This window comes from Akebia trifoliata, chromosome 1, assembly GCF_017979445.1.
Source record: "Akebia trifoliata isolate Shusen 1 chromosome 1, ASM1797944v1, whole genome shotgun sequence".
Lineage (NCBI taxonomy): Eukaryota > Viridiplantae > Streptophyta > Magnoliopsida > Ranunculales > Lardizabalaceae > Akebia > Akebia trifoliata.
Window position 1 is genome coordinate 35,502,275 of NC_141375.1, and position 16,369 is coordinate 35,518,643.

At 34.1% G+C, this 16,369-nt stretch overlaps 2 protein-coding genes and 1 pseudogene across 4 annotated transcripts; 2 read left to right on the forward strand and 1 right to left on the reverse strand.

Moving 5' to 3' along the window:
- The first annotated feature begins 814 nt into the window (after positions 1 to 814).
- LOC147412141 (protein neprosin-like) lies at positions 815 to 5,575 on the forward strand. Its single transcript, XM_086459107.1, has 7 exons — positions 815 to 1,154; positions 2,907 to 2,993; positions 3,158 to 3,454; positions 3,958 to 4,116; positions 4,454 to 4,507; positions 4,632 to 4,778; positions 5,015 to 5,575. The coding sequence occupies exons 1-7, from the start codon at positions 999 to 1,001 to the stop codon at positions 5,396 to 5,398; spliced, it is 1,284 nt and encodes a 427-aa protein (XP_086315233.1). The 5' UTR covers positions 815 to 998; the 3' UTR covers positions 5,399 to 5,575.
- Positions 5,576 to 7,469: 1,894 nt separating this feature from the next.
- Positions 7,470 to 12,615, forward strand: LOC147412142 (protein neprosin-like). Its single transcript, XM_086456808.1, has 7 exons — positions 7,470 to 7,798; positions 9,277 to 9,363; positions 9,505 to 9,804; positions 10,192 to 10,350; positions 11,305 to 11,358; positions 11,486 to 11,632; positions 12,049 to 12,615. Exons 1-7 carry the CDS (start codon positions 7,643 to 7,645, stop codon positions 12,430 to 12,432), a joined length of 1,287 nt encoding a protein of 428 aa, XP_086312934.1. The 5' UTR covers positions 7,470 to 7,642; the 3' UTR covers positions 12,433 to 12,615.
- A 1,752-nt stretch (positions 12,616 to 14,367) lies between these two features.
- LOC147412143 (protein transport protein Sec61 subunit beta pseudogene) lies at positions 14,368 to 16,162 on the reverse strand (annotated as a pseudogene). Of its 2 annotated transcripts, none has more exons than XR_015182374.1 (2): positions 16,003 to 16,162; positions 14,368 to 14,828 (listed from the first exon to the last, which is right to left on the reverse strand). The product of XR_015182374.1 is annotated as a protein transport protein Sec61 subunit beta pseudogene, transcript variant X1 (transcript). The 2 variants fall into 2 exon arrangements; XR_015182375.1 differs by lacking the exon at positions 16,003 to 16,162 and adding an exon at positions 15,849 to 15,978.
- Between the last annotated feature and the right edge of the window lie 207 nt (positions 16,163 to 16,369).

The window sequence follows — 16,369 nt, forward strand, 5'->3', positions numbered from 1 at the left end:
TCATTTTTCACCTACACATGGATCCCAAGGAGAAGGCAATTGTCTAATAGTTACATGGACATGTGGTTCGAGTTATCTGTGAGTAATCGCCCGATAAAACCAAATCGGTTTCAGTTCTAGTTGGCTTGATTCTTTCTATATCCATTGATATCTAATCCTAATCATTTAATCTATCTATAATCGAAGATGATAAGTTGATGTATCACAATACACCTTATTTTTCTACATCAATATCTGAGACTCTTGATAATTGTATCACTAGGGTGGCATATTTATGAAAAAAAATTTGATCATAAAAAAGTCAATCAGGGATTTCATAGGATTTCGAACCAACCAATCACAGAAACTTGCGTGTACGATTAGTCATCCACGACTAGATTTTATGAAATTTTGGATTGACTTTTTTGTTAGCAAAATGGCATTTATCAAGTAATCTACACGCAAGTATGCTAAGAATGAGCCCATTAAAAGGAAATCTCCATAATTCAATTCTTATGCTGTAAAATCTTACGAATATTCGAGTTTCCTGAATTTGACTAGATTATTAGATTTTCAAATATTTTCACTTCAATATCTTGACTTTTTAGCACTCCAGGCCTTAAAAATTTAAGTATCATGCAATGAGATAATTAACTCATAGTTAGCCAACTCAGGGCCATTTTGGTCTTTTTGATTTTTTTTTTCTTTTATAAACTTTGAACTTTCCATAAACTTAAAAGTGTCAAATAAATTCTGAGGAGTGTGCATGTGTTTCCATGTCATTCTATTTTAAACATCAGTCATATATATAATTTTTTTTCTTTCTAAAATTGTTTTGATAAGGATGTATTTATTATTTTTAAAGTCAGAGGAGAGGATCACTTATAAATTTCCAGAGTTAAGGATACAAATAGACACCATTTGAAGGAAAAAAGCAGTTTTACTTAGAGCTGCTCTTTATTCTTGTTTGCATGCAAGTTGTAATGGTGAACTAAGAGAGAGAGAGAGAGAGAAGTCAAATGGAGAAAAGGGTTAGTGATAATGGGTTTAGATTGAAAATGTTTTTCTTGGCAATGGTTTTTGTTGTTTTGAGTGATGGAAAGAAAACAGAGAGACGTTTGGAAATTGATAGAAAGTTAAAGCAGCTTAATAAGCCTTCAGTCAAGAGCATTCAAGTAAGCTTTTTTTTTGTTTTTTGTTTTATTTATTTATTTATTGAAAACAACTAGTTTGCAACTAACATAAAATAACCTAAATGCCCTTCAACTAATGTTTTTTTCAAGTAAAAATCCATTTTCTTCAATCTGTAGGGAAGCAATTTTATCCTCATGTTCAACCTTGACATGTTCTCACCTTCAAAGCTGAGGAACATGAATGCTTAGAGAGAGAGAAAAAAAAGGGGGTTATTCTACGTTAGGAGTTTGAAAATAATGGATTTTTTTTTTTTTTTTTTTGGGTGGGGAGCCAAAGATTTTTGGCTAAAGGTAGAATACAAGGGCACTTACGTTATTTTACACTATGGCTTATCGTCAGCAAAAAATACATGTCAAATATTCACCAAAATCTGAAGGGTTACTTCTAAAAATACATGTCAAATATTCACCAAAATCTGAAGGGTTACTTCTAAATCACCGTCTTAGAGGAGTGGACACACGTTTTGAAGATCATAAGGTCCCATCACACATGTATATTCAAAAACATGATTGGGTGACACATTGTTGTAATTTAAAAAAAGAGAGCCCAGTAGACCCAGCTGTTGCATTTTATTACAAAAACTCCCTTGGAGTTCTATCAACTCCATTGGAACCTTACTTTGAAGTTTGTTATCCACCAAAGCTCACTTTATCAAGTTTGTTACCAACCCTGTGGGACCCACGTCATAAAATTCAAATTTCTGCTGTTAATTTGTTACTTAACATACCTTGAATTGAATCATAAACGCATTAATTTGTCGCATCCAAAAACATGATCTGATACCATAAGGTTATAAAGGACAAAATTCTAAGAATTTTCAAAAAAAAAAATTGAAAAAAAAAAAATAATTTTCACTGTTGAATTTTACTTTTACATTTGGGAGTTCCGTAGCCATCATGTTTCAACACTACAATCTGAGTTTGTCCTCTAAAAGTCTGGTGTTTAATTGCTAATTTGATAAATTATGTGGGCCTAAAGACTCTTAGCAAAATTTGAAATCTTACTAAATTAGTCACGTTAGTCAGATTCATAAAGTAAGGTTTGATCAAGTAAGAAAGTTATGAAATACGGTAGTTTTTTAATAAAAAAGAAGGTAATTTTTGGAAAACGTGGATCAAGTTCAAAAAAGAAGTTTATCTATTTATTTTTTAAGATGTATATATTGGAAAATACTGGAATGACACAAATGGAGATACAAAGGTGACAAAAATAATGTGTTGGCGCACACATAACTGCATATGCTTTTTATTTGTATCTTGTGGAAAAGCATTTATGGTAATGTGCACGACACCACATCATTTTGTCACCTTTGTGTCACCCCCGCATGACTCATATTTTTCATAACCAGGTATATATCCTGTAGACAGCGATCTTATCCAAGATCTAGTCGCAAGGCGTCCACACATCAGGTAAGTGAGGGTGACCTCTGAGGAATTAATGCTCATATTGGGTATCGAACTTACGACCTACAGGCATTAACTGCTTATCGGTCTGAAATTACCATTGAGCCATCCTGTCTGATTTATTTTTGAAAATCTAGTTTTACTACAAAATCTAGATGCTTGTGGTGTTGGATTGCAAATCGAGCAATCCACGTGAGAAATCTTACCAAGTTAGTCAATCTAGCCCAACTTGTTCGTTCACTGGTTCAACCAAGTGATTATCTTCATCCCTTGCTTTGTATCTATTAAATGTGGTTAAAGATTTTCTTATATATATATGTTCTTACGCAGAGCAAAGATGGGGATATTATTGATTGTGTTGACATTTACAAGCAACCTGCTTTCGATCATCCTGCTTTAAAGAATCACACCATCCAGGTTTTACATTTCTCCAATCTTTTCTTTGTTGTTATTATTGTTATTGTAGAAAATTAGTCTAGGCCAAAAAATATTAATCTTTATGAACATATGATATGTCGTATCTACGTAAATCTTATAACAATATATCTTATCTACGACTCTTGATATTGACGTTGATGCAGATGAGACCCACTGATTATCATACAGAGACGATATCAATGCATAACGACAACTCATCTACATCGGTAGAATCACAGGTGTGGCAGAGAAGTGGAAGTTGCCCAAAAGGAACGATCCCCATTCGTAGAATCCGAAAGCAAGATCTGCTCAGGGCTACTTCACTCGAGAATTATGGTAGAAAGTACCCCTACATTGCTCATGCCCTTAACGGAACAGAAGATCAAGACGCTAAGTACACAAATCACTCTGTGTACCTTAATGGAACGGGAAACTACTACCTTTGGCAAGCAAATCGCTCGGTATGCCTCCTCCTACAAAATTATCTATCTTTTTATGGATTTGGACATGACATGTAGGGCTGTCAACGAAATAACTTAGGGTTTGGATGAAGGATTTGGGATTTAATATGGACTTGGTTGATATTTTGTTGGATTGATTCGAGATGAATCATTTAATTGATTGGGTATCATATGAGAAAGTATACAAAGCATATTATATATTGTTTAAATATAAAATTTATGTATCTTGTTATTTATTTCATTCGATATGGATCCAATGGAATTACTTTCGTGCTGGATTTGGATTTAAATGTTGAGATCTAATATATGATAAGGACCCAATCAAATCATCATCATTACAAAATCTTATGTCAGCAAACTGAATCTTATTTCTCCATTCCACTCTGATCCGATCTAAATCCTATTCGTTGACAACACGAATGACACAGGCATGCTTAAATTGTATAATTTTAAGTCCTATATGACCTAATTTGTGTTAATTTTGCGCATGCTTTGTGAATCAGGCTTCATTTATACTTACTAATGGGTACAACTACATAGGAGCAAAAGGTGATATAAATGTTTGGAATCCGTCTGTTGAATCGTGGGATGAATACTCTAGTGCTCAAATATGGCTAAAAAATGGTGATCATGATCTCGAAAGCGTTGAGTCCGGATGGGTGGTTAGTATGCACTACTTTGGTAAATGGTTTATTGGTATATCTTCTCCCAAGAAATTATGTATTGAAAATCATGTAATTTAGATATTATTTGAGGCATCAATGGGTACCCGTTAACCTAGTTTCAATATCACCTATCTGAGTATTGAAATTGGAACTAATAGGAACCAAATCATTCCATTATGGGTACCTTGATACTTGATTGAAAATCAATCAGTGGGCACTTTAAATATTTGATATACAATTGGTTAATTTGATAAGTGTTCCTATAATATCTATTTCAGGGTTGGAATTAGAATTGATAGGAACTTAATGCATATTTTTTTGTGAAAAAATTCAGGTAAATCCTTATGTTTACGGTGACAAACGGACGCGTTTTTTTGGATATTGGACTGTAAGTTGTTTTTTAGTCAACTATATTGAACCCAACAGATCAGTCAATATAATGGTTTGGACCCATTTAAATTGAGCCCTACAAATCATTTGCTAATCTCATAATTAATTTCTTATGAATTTAGGTCGATTCATCACAGAAGACAGGCTGCTTTGACCTCACATGTCCTGGATTTGTTCATACTAGCGAAAAAATAGCACTTGGTGCCAGTATTGACCCTATTTCAAGTCCATGGGGGACTCAATATCATATAGAGGTTTACATCCGTAAGGTAAGAACATGTTTTAAAACGAAAAAATAAAATAACATTGCTCACAGAAAAATCAATCGGGGATTGACCAATCACACGAATCAACGTCTATTGAGGACATACTCAATTTATGTTAGGTTTCTTGCAATTCAATTAGTCATCTAAGATTCTGTGATATTTTGAATTGACTTTTTTGTGAGTTAAAAGTATCTCATTTTAAAAACATCTACTAAGTAGTGTACGCGCATGTGTTTCAGGATACGGGCACAGGAAATTGGTGGTTACTACTTGGAGAGCAAATGGTAGGCTACTGGCCAGCAAATATATTCTATACATTAAGCCGAAGTGCAACATTAGTGCAATGGGGAGGTGAAGTGTACAGCTCAAAGGTTGGGGGAAAATCCCCACACACAGCCACAGCTATGGGCAGCGGACAATTTGCTTCGAGCTTATACGGGCATGCATGCTACGTTCGGCATATTCGAATCAGAGATTGGTCAATGTACCTCAAATTTCCCGAGTATATTTCCCCATACGAAGACGAGTATGAATGTTATAGTGGGCAAAATTATAGATCAACTCCTCTTGCCGAGCCTGAATTTTATTTTGGAGGACCTGGTCAAAACCCTGGATGCCCTTAAAGAGTCTTGAAGATTGAGTCTACAAATTAATTAATTTTTAATTTCTTTAAAAGTTTAAGTTTTCTTTATGTATATATAGTTTCCTACCTTTGGCTAATAATGCTATATTTGAAGCTATAATTAGTTTGCTTCATTTAGCTTTAATCATGTTTACTGTTTCAAGGTTGATTTATAAATAATATTAATTGTTAATATGACATTTCAATTTTTTTTTAATTAATATCATGTAATGTTAATAAATTGAGTATAACTAAGATGAGGATGTTAAGATGGATAAGTGAAACGATGAGAAAAGATAAAATTAGAGATGAATTGCATTTAAAAAAATGTCGATAACTCCAATGGACAATAATTTGATAAAAAGTCTTCAAAGGGTAATCTATATTGGCCCCACAGACGGACATTACAAATGAGTAAGAAATAGGATGCATTAAAGAAGGTTATGTTGCGGTTTGTGGAGTCTAATAGCATTGGTCAACAAGGAGGTAATGTAAATCAAGTCACGCTTTCACCCAATTAGGTGATAAACAAGAATCCCGAAGAGAAGACATTTGTCTAATAATTAGGTGGACATGTGGCCAATGGGTATCCAATTACCCAATACACCCAAAACTGACCCTGCAATTTTGGGTCTGGTTATGAGTGGTTATTTTAAAGATTTATAAGTTTATTTTATTTATAGCAGTTATAATTAAATTAGTTGTTTAGTTTAATGCTCTTAGAGAAATATTTTGGAGTAAATGTTCTTGAACTAAATTAAAACATAAAGAAAATGAGACTTACTTAATTTTTTTTCCCCACTTTTTCTCTACATAAACATCATTTATTTTATACAATTTCAATAACAAATAAATGATCCATATGATAATTTTCTACCATTTTAGATCTTAACTTTCAATTGAGGAATTACAAGTTCAATTGTTACATTAATAAGTAATTGTCTATTTTAGTGGGTATCCGATAATTGTAGGGTCGGTTTCCAAGGATCCCATACCAGGAATTGTAATTAATAAGAATGGGAATCAGGATTTTATTTAGGTTCCAGTTCTTGGTATATGTGGAATCAACTTAGAACCGACGTGTGCTTCTAGTTACCTAAGAGTAGCTGCCAAGTAAAACCAAATTGGTTTCGGTTCTTGTTGGTTGGGTTCTTTCTAGACCTGAATGCAATCAACTATTAATAAAAATAAAGGATTAAAATCGAGGGTTTTTGGTTCCAATTTTGATTAAATGGGTACAAATTGATATCTAATTATTTAGTCTGACTGTGATCATAGATAATAAGTTGATGTATCACAATATTATTATTTTTTGCATCATAAATAATTGTATCACTTGGTGTCATATATATAAATAAAAAAATTGCTCACACGAAAAAGTCAATTCAAGATTTTACAAAAGAGTTGCGATAAACTGACACCATTAATGTGGCAGAGTGCAGAATCATAAATATTTTCAGAGAATTTTTTCTTCGTGATACCAAGGAAAAAAGATCTATGGTTCTGTGTGTATGCTACGTCAACTACGTCAGCAGTTTATCATCAGTCTTCACAAAACAATCAATCTTGTATCGAGGGTAACTCCAATTTACAAAACTACCCTTGTTGAACTTCCTAGTATTAGTCATCCTGGATTGACTTTTTTCGAGCATAAAAATCACTAGTCATTTATCCAGCAGTGCTAAGAATGAGCCCATTAAAAGGAAATCTCCATAATTCAATTCTTATGCTGTAAAATCTTAGGAATATTCGAGTTTCCTGAATTTGATTAGATTATTAGATTTTCAAATATTTTCACTTCAATATCTTGACTTTTTAGTACTCCAGGCCTTAAAAATATAAGTATTATACAATGAGATAATTAACTCAAAGTTAGCCAACTCAGGGCCATTTTGGTCTTTTTGATTTTTTTTTACTTTTATAAACTTTGAACTTTCCATAATTAAACTCGAAAGTGTCAAATACATTCTGAGGAGTGTGCATGTGTTTCTATGTCATTCTATTTTAAACATCAGTCATATATATATTTTTTTCTTTCTAAAATTGTTTTGATAAGGATGTATTTATTATTTTTAAAGGACAGACTTATAAATTTCCAGAGTTAAGGATACAAATAGACACCATTTGAAGGATAAAAGCAGCTTTACTTTCTTTCTAGATCTGCTCTTTCTTCTTGTTTGCATGCAAGTTGTAATGGTGAACTAAGAGAGTAAGAGAGAGAGAGAGAGAGAGAGAGAGAAGTCAAATGGAGAAAAGGGTTAGTGATAATGGGTTGGGATTGAAAGTGTTTTTCTTGGCAATAGTTTTTGTTGTTTTGAGTGATGGAAAGAAAACAGAGAGACTTTTGGAAATTGATAGAAAGTTAAAGCAGCTCAATAAGCCTTCAGTCAAGAGCATTCAAGTAAGGCTTTTTTTTTTTTTTTTTTTTTCTTGGAAAATTCTATTTTGCAACTTACATAAAATGACCTAAATGTCTTTTTCTTTGATTCTTCACACAAGCTAGCTCTTTAATATTTGTTTTCAAATAAAAAACACATTTTCTTCAATCTGTAGGGTAACATCTTATTCTCATTTTTCTCTCCTTCGAACCTGAGGATCGTGAATATTTAGAAGAAAAACAATAAATAGTTACAAAAACGTGAACAACTTTTGATGAATTTACGATTTCAATTCACTTTTCATTTTAATTACCGAAATGTGAACCCTAACAAATTCGAAGGTTTTAAAGTGACAATTTCTTAAAAGCTTTGAATTCGTTATCGTTCACGTTTTGGTAATTAAAATGAACAATGAGCCCCCCCTCTAAAAAAAAAATCAGAGAGAGGTTATCTTAAGTTATGAGTTCGAAAATAATACGCTTTGGAGAAAAATTAAGATATATATATATATGTAAATTTTTTTTTGTTTTTGGTAAAAAGAAGGACAAGCCTGACTAACATAATAAGGAGAATAAGCGTTTCTAGGCTCAAACACGTAAAAACAAAACCTCGAGATTTGTAGTTGACTAAAGGTGAAAGATAAGGTCACTTAAGTCATTTTATGATGTCGTCACCTGAAAATACAGGGTATCTGAATTAGTCGAGTGGACCCACGTTTTGGAGATCCTAAGAGAACCCATCACACATGGACATTAACAAACATCATCCGATGGTCACATGGTTGTAGATCTCCAAATTCTGAGAAATTATAAATAATAAAAAAATAAGGGAAAAATTACAATTTCAAAATTCGTTTATGTCAATTTTCAAAACCTGAGATCAATTATAAAAGAAGTTTATTTATTTATTAAATTTAGTTTTACCATGAAATCTAGAGGGTTGTAGTGTAGGATTGCCAATGTGATAATTCATGTGCGGGCCAATCCTCAGTAAGATTTGAAATCTTACTGAATTTGTCAAGCTAGCACTGTGTTTCAAAATAAGTTCAACTAAGTGATTATATTTATTTATGGCTAATGATTTTCTGACTTGGTTTTTTTCAATTGGTTAATACTCGGCTGACGTGGCAAGGGCACAGAATCATAGATCATTTTCCTTGTGTATTAAGAAGAAAATGATTAATGATTTTGTGCCCTTGCGACATCAGTTGAGTATTGACCAAGTGAAAAATCACGACTCTTTATTTATCCCTTGCTTTGTACCTATATATTAATTAAGTCAAATGATTTTCTGACTCGAAAATTTTTACTCGGTCTATATTCGGTTGACGTGAAAAGTGCACAAAACCATAGATTTGTATCTTGAAAAAAATAAAAAAAGATCTATGGTTCTGCGAACTTGCCATAGCGAACAAGTACAGACTGAGCAAAAATTTAGAGTCAAAATATCATGACTCATCTATTAAAAGTAGTTAAAGATTTTCATATGTGTTCCTACTCAGAGCGAAGATGGGGATATTATTGATTGTGTTGACATTTACAAGCAACCTGCTTTTGATCATCCTGCTTTAAGGAATCACACCATCCAGGTTTTATATTTCTCCATTCTTCTTCTTTTGTTGTTGTTACCTACCAAAAAAATTAATCCTTATGAAAATATGATATGATGTATACGTAAATCTTATAAAAATATATCTTATCTATCACTCTTGATATCGATGTTGATGCAGATGAGACCCACTGATGATCATACAGAGACGGCATCAGCAATGCATAATGACAACTCATCTACGTCGGTGGAATCACAAGTATGGCAAAGAAGTGGAAGTTGCCCAAAAGGAACGGTCCCCATCCGTAGAATCCGAAAGCAAGACCTGATAAGGGCTACTTTGCTTGAGAATTATGGTAGGAAGAGCCCATACATTGCTCGAGCCCTTAACCGAACGAAAGGTCAAGACTCCAAGTACACAAATCACTCTGTATACCTTAATGAAACAGGAACCTCCTACCTTCATGAAGTAAATCGCTCGGTATGCCTTCTCCTACAAAATTATCTATCTTTTTATGGATTTGGACACGACATGTAGTGTTGACAAATGGAATAACTTAGGATTTGGGATTCAATATGGACTCAGTAGATATCTTATTGAATTGGTGGTTTAAATAAAAAATTTATGTACATAGTTTTTATTTTTATTTCTTTTGATATGGATCCAATTGAATTACTATCAAGCCAGATTTGGATTCAAATTTTGAGATCCAATCCGAAAAGGACCTGATCCAATCATTATCGTTATGAAAAATATTTTAGGTTGTCTATAGGAATCCTATTCCTCCATTGGGCATGCTTAAATTGTACAATTTGAAGTCCATTATGAACTAATTTGTGTTAATTTTGCTCATGCTTTGTGAATCAGGCTGCATTTATGCTTTCTGATTCGTACAACTTCATAGGCGCAAAGGGAGATATTAATGTTTGGAATCCATCTGTTGAATCATGGGATGAGTACTCTACTGCACAAATATGGCTCCAAAAAGGCAATAATGATGTTGAAAGCGTCGAGTCCGGATGGGTGGTCAGTATGCACTATGCACTACTCTGGTGAATGGGTTGTTGGTATCTCACCCTAAGAAACAATGTAGTGAAAATAATGTCATTTAGATATTGTGAGGTGCATCAATGGCTACCTGTTTAACCGATACATGTTGGTTAATCTAATTTCAATTGTATCTATTCAAATATTGGAATCAGAACTAATATGAACCAAATCATTCAGTTATGAGTACCTTGAAACTAGATTGAAAATCAATCAGTGGCCACTTAACTTAGATGATTGGAATTATGTTTGAAACACACAATTGGTTAATTTGGTAAGTGTTCCTATAATATGTATTTGAGTGTTGAAATTGGAATGGATAGGAACTTAATGGCATATTAATACCTAACTAAATAATAACCAGGGCTTAGACTCATAGCTCAGTTGGTTTGACACATTGCAAAACAACATTGAGGTCATGGGTTCAAGTCCAGCTTACCCGTCAATATATATATATATATATAGGGTCCCGTTCGGCACCCTAAGTTTTACCACACACTTTAACAAACGCGTTTTGTCCTACATAGGTTAGAAGTTTCGGAATGAGCTGATTTTTGGTGAGGACGATCTCTATGGTGAGGAGATCATCCTCACCAAAAATCAGCTCATTCCAAAACTTCTAACCCCATCAAAAATGATTTACAAAAAATGGACAGTCCACGATTTTTCAACTTGTAAACATAGGGCTAAACATTTCGGAATGGGCTGATTTTTGGGGAGGATATCTTCTAATCATAGAGATCATCCTCACCAAAAATCAGCCCATTCCAAAACTTCTAACCCATGTAGGACAAAAAACGTTTGTTAAAGTGTGTGGTAAAACTTAGGGTGTTGAACATTTCCCATATATATATATATATATATAAAACAGTGGAGAACCTAGGAATAGAAATAATTTCACATTTACATGCTTTTAATGAATTTTTTTTTCAGGTACATCCTAATCTTTATGGTGATAAACTGACCCGTTTTTTCGGATATTGGACTGTAAGTTGTTGTTTTAGTGCATTGTTTATATAGTCAACCATGTTGGACCCAACAGGTCAGTCAATATAATGGTTCAGATCCATCCAAATGGAGCCCTACAAATCATAATTAATTTCTTATGAATTAGGTTGATTCATCACGGAAGACAGGCTGCTTTGACCATGTATGTCCAGGATTCATTCAAACTAGCGAAAAAATAGCCCTTGGTGCTAGTATTGACCCTGTTTCGAGTCGATGGGGGACCCAATATCATTTAACCATATACATCCGTAAGGTAAGAAAATGTTTTTAAAACGGCACCATTAGGCTTTGTGTGAGTGATATTGTGAAATCCTAAATTGATTTTTTTGTGAGCGAAAAAAAAAAAGCTCTATTTTCAAACCATCTAATAAGTAGATCTTTTCTCTCTTGACTAACGCATTTAAATTTCGCGTCGGTCCAAAAAGAAAGAGTCTTGTTGGAGTGACCTCAAGCTTGCACCTCAGATTGCACATCATGACGTGAAAGTGTGTAGAAACCATGTGTTTTTTTCACTTGTATCTCAATGAAAAGCATCTATGGTTCCTACACACTTTCATGTCAGGATGTGCGATATAAGGTACAATCTTGAGGTGACTTCAGCATCATTTAAAAAGAAAACATTTTTCTTGGAAACAAAGTCATCTTTGTGTGTGTGTGTGTGTGTTTCAGGATACAGGAACGGGCAATTGGTGGCTACTACTTGGAGAGCAAGTGATAGGTTACTGGCCAGCAAATCTATTCTATTTATTAAGCTACAGTGCAGCATATGTGCAATGGGGAGGTGAAGTGTACAGCTCAAAGATTGGGAAAAATACACCACACACAGCGACAGATATGGGGAGTGGACTATTTGCTATGTTTCTATATGGGGAGGCGTGCTACATTAGGAATATTCGTATCAGAGACTGGTCAATGACCCTCAAATACCCTGAGTTTATTTTCCCATCCGCAGACGAGTTAAATTGTTATACCGTGCAACAGTATAGATCAACTCCTCTTGCTGAGCCCGAATTCTATTTTGGAGGACCTGGTCGTAACCCGAGATGCCCTTAAACCTTAAACGAGTCTTGATCAGGGAGGGAGGGAGTCTAGAAATTAATGGTTTCAGTTTTCTTTGTTATAACTATTAATGGTTTCTACCTTTGCCTAATAATTTTAATGCTATACTTGAAGCTATAATTATTTTGCTTCATTAAGCATCAATCATGTTTACAGTTTCAAATGATTAATAAATTAATGTTAATTTAATATTTCAAATATCATGTAATGTATGATGACGTTAAGATGGATGAGTGAAAATACAATTAGAAATGAATTGCATTAATATATACATATAGGGAAATGTTCTACACCAAACATTTTGGCAAACATAGAGATCATCCTCACCAAAAATCAGTCCCATTCCAAAACTTCTAACCCCATCAAAAATGGTTTACAAAAAATGGACGGTCCACGATTTTTCAACTTGTAAACATGGGGCTAGAAGTTTTGGAATGGGCTGATTTTTGGTGAGGATGATCTCCTCGCCGTAGAGATCATCCTCATCAAAAATCAGCTCATTCCAAAACTTCTAACCCATGTAGGACAAAAATGGTTGGCCAAAATGTTTAGTGCTGAACGGGACCCATATATATATATATAACAAAGAGCTGATCATATTCCAAGCTAGAACAAATATTTAAGTTGAAGGTACGGCTATCATTAGATCAAGGATTTGAGTTGCAATAACTCTGACAATTATCCTTAATTCATAAATATCCAATCTACGTTGCGAGGAAATATATAAATTATATATATTATTTAGGTATATAATGTGTATCTATATCTGATATATGTATTTTATCTATATCATGAAAATAGAAGTTTTCTTATTTCATCTTCATTTGGGTTGGTTTGGTATGAGTAGTTATTTTAAGCATGCTTTCACGTTCAAATTTCACTTGAATTAGTGACATGGATTTTGGAGTGATGAACAAATAAAGCTCAACCCCCCATTCCTAAAACCGGAAAACTGAATCTATCTTTCTACAGTTTGTGTCCATATGAAGCCATATTCATTAATTTTGGTGTGCAACGTGGGTAGACCCAAATGAATCAACTTTTCTACGGACATAAAATTTTGGATTCTAGGCTAGAGGATAGTAAGATATACATTTGGTATCACTAATTCATTTCTATTGGTATTGTGAAATATGGACTAGTTAATGACACAATACTAGTCTCATGAATCTTGTATATGCTCCTACAAATTCGTCCATTTTTTTGAGGTCTCAAGGGGATGTCAAAACAAATAAGACCTCTTGACTGGAAATTGAAAACGCAAATACAGTTCTGTTTAGATTTTCCTGATGAACAATGCATATCACTGCTCATTGCTCAATGATGAGAAGTCCACACAGCATCAGAAGTACACAATGCGACAAATCACATTAATGCAAAACCTAGGTGCCCAAATAGGCCTCAAGCTTTACAAATCCCTCCTGAGGCATCTGACCTCAAAAAATGCAAGAATGAGTCTTAAAGAAGCACAATGGCACACACGTATTTTATCTTCTTAAATTGGGTTCAAATCTGATCATCGAGAACAATCTAAGGAGCGTCACTTCAGGTCTTCCAAAATCATCAAATAAAGGGGATTATCGATCCACCTACCATCAACAATGCACTTCATGATCTTAGAGCGCAATAACAGGGTCTTCCATTGCAAAGAGAACTCGTCTCATACAGTGATCTTAGAGATTTTGGGGTTTCTATTCATGTGGTCAAAGATGAGCAAAGACTTTGAGGGAGTGCGGTTCCAAGATTTTGTTTTTAACTGGGGTATCTTTGGTGTTAGTTAGCCCCTCGCGGGGCGTGTATTTTTTATTTCTTTTTTGCTTTTCCCTTGTTGCTTTTCTATTCTTGTTGTTTGGGGGCTACCTCAGCCTCCCCTTCCTTTTATTTATACAATTTATATTTATCAAAAAAAAACAATGCACTTCATGATCGGAAAAAATAAATTTACTTAACCTATAATATTGGATTAAGAAATTGAGAATCTCAAAATTCAAACATTCAATGGCATTTGCAATCGAAACCTACTCAACCAAAATATTCCAGAAAACTATGGGGGACTAAACAAAATCCCTCCATCCAATCCACATTGTTTAGTCAAGTATCAGAAGTCATTGCATCTTCTAAATTTCATAATTTAAGACCTCCCTGCCTCTCTCGGTACCAAGTATAACTTACCTACAACATGTAGAATGGCGACAAATGCTATGAATCCAATGCTCATGACAAGCACGACATTAGGAGAAATCTTGAGCCCGGGTGCATCATCTGTGTAGAACTGGAGCATATTACCACTTACCCCTGCAGAAGCCCCACTGCTGGTTGTCCTCCGCCTGCGCAGGCCTGCAGCTGCTGCTGCACTACCCCTGGGAGGAGGAGTACCATTTGCAACCATTCTGTTCAAACAGATTTGGAACGAGACAAAAAAATATATCAGAAACACTCGGTGCAAGAAACTTTCTTGAGAGTACTATGGATAAGAAAAAAGCAGAAGGCATTCGTTTTGACAATGCATGCAAGTAGAAGGAATTTTCTTTCTAATATCAATGGTCCATCCACACACCAAGAACAAAGAAGAGTACCCACAACGAAATATTTCCATCAAACCAATACCTCGAAAAAAGCAAATAAAAGACAGTTTCATATGCCGAAAACAATACGTTCATAATTATCTGGATCTTAGGCAATGTCTAGTAATAATGAATTTCAATACGACAAAGTTATCAAATATTTTAGAGGAAACTATGACGGGTTAAGCAAAATCTGGAATCTCCAACAACGTTTATTGAAGATTTCTATAAACCTTATAGCAAGAAATCAGGAGAGATGACATTGATGAATCACACAAATATGCATATTTCGAGTCTTCCCATGGAATTAAAGAACTAGATATGTAAATTAGATCAGATATCATGTCGTCATACCACATTCGTGATACATAAAGGCCAATACAGATTGAAGAACCAAATTGCCAACAGATCAATACATCTATCCGTAACAAAATACAAGAAAATGTTTCTGGTATCCATAATTTCAGTTCTCCCTCAATTTCTGATTTCTTCTTCAATTTTAATCATAATTTTCTCATCTCATTTATCATATTAAATCTAAATTAAAAGATCTGAAAGTAAAGATCGATTAGGTAAGGATAGATCATTTCCCAACCCTAAGCTAACAGAATATCTAAAAAATTCAGAATTTCATAAAAAAAAAACACATAATTCTTATCAGATCGATGGAGAAATGTGAGGTCTATCACAATTCATGTTCATGCATGCATTTACCGAATTAAATCAAAACTAGACGATCGCGACGCATAAATCGATCAGGAAATAATAGATCTCTTGTAGATATTTTATCTTTCTATAAAAATAACAGAAAGATCTACAGAAACCAAAATTTATAAAAACACACACAATTGTTATCAGATCGATCATGTTATGTGAGATCCCTATCTATAATTCTATTCATGCGCGCATGGCGCATGCGAATCTGAAAGAAAAGGAAATTAAAAAAAGAAAGAAAGATAAATCACTGGAAATAGAACAAAGAAACAAAGAATCCAAATACCTCGATTAATGAACTTCTCTGAAAAACCTAACAAGAATTCGACTCGGAGATTCGAAACCTCTTTAGATGACTGGATCTGATTTCTTAGCAGACCAACAGCTTCGCCTCTGGTTTATAAAAAGGAACTGCGCGGCTTGGAGAGATCTCAGCCGCTGATATACGACTAACGAAAAGCGCGTTTTTTATGAGTTGCGTCTACGGATCGGTCACTTCAGTGGACTTCTATTGCCACACCAACTTTTACTAACAACACAAATATCCTATAGAAATTTAAGAATATTCTTTCGCCTCACACTAGGATTTTGGGCGTCAAACGACATTTGAGAATGGGCTGGCTGACTTGGGGGTCATAAAATGGGTCGAATCC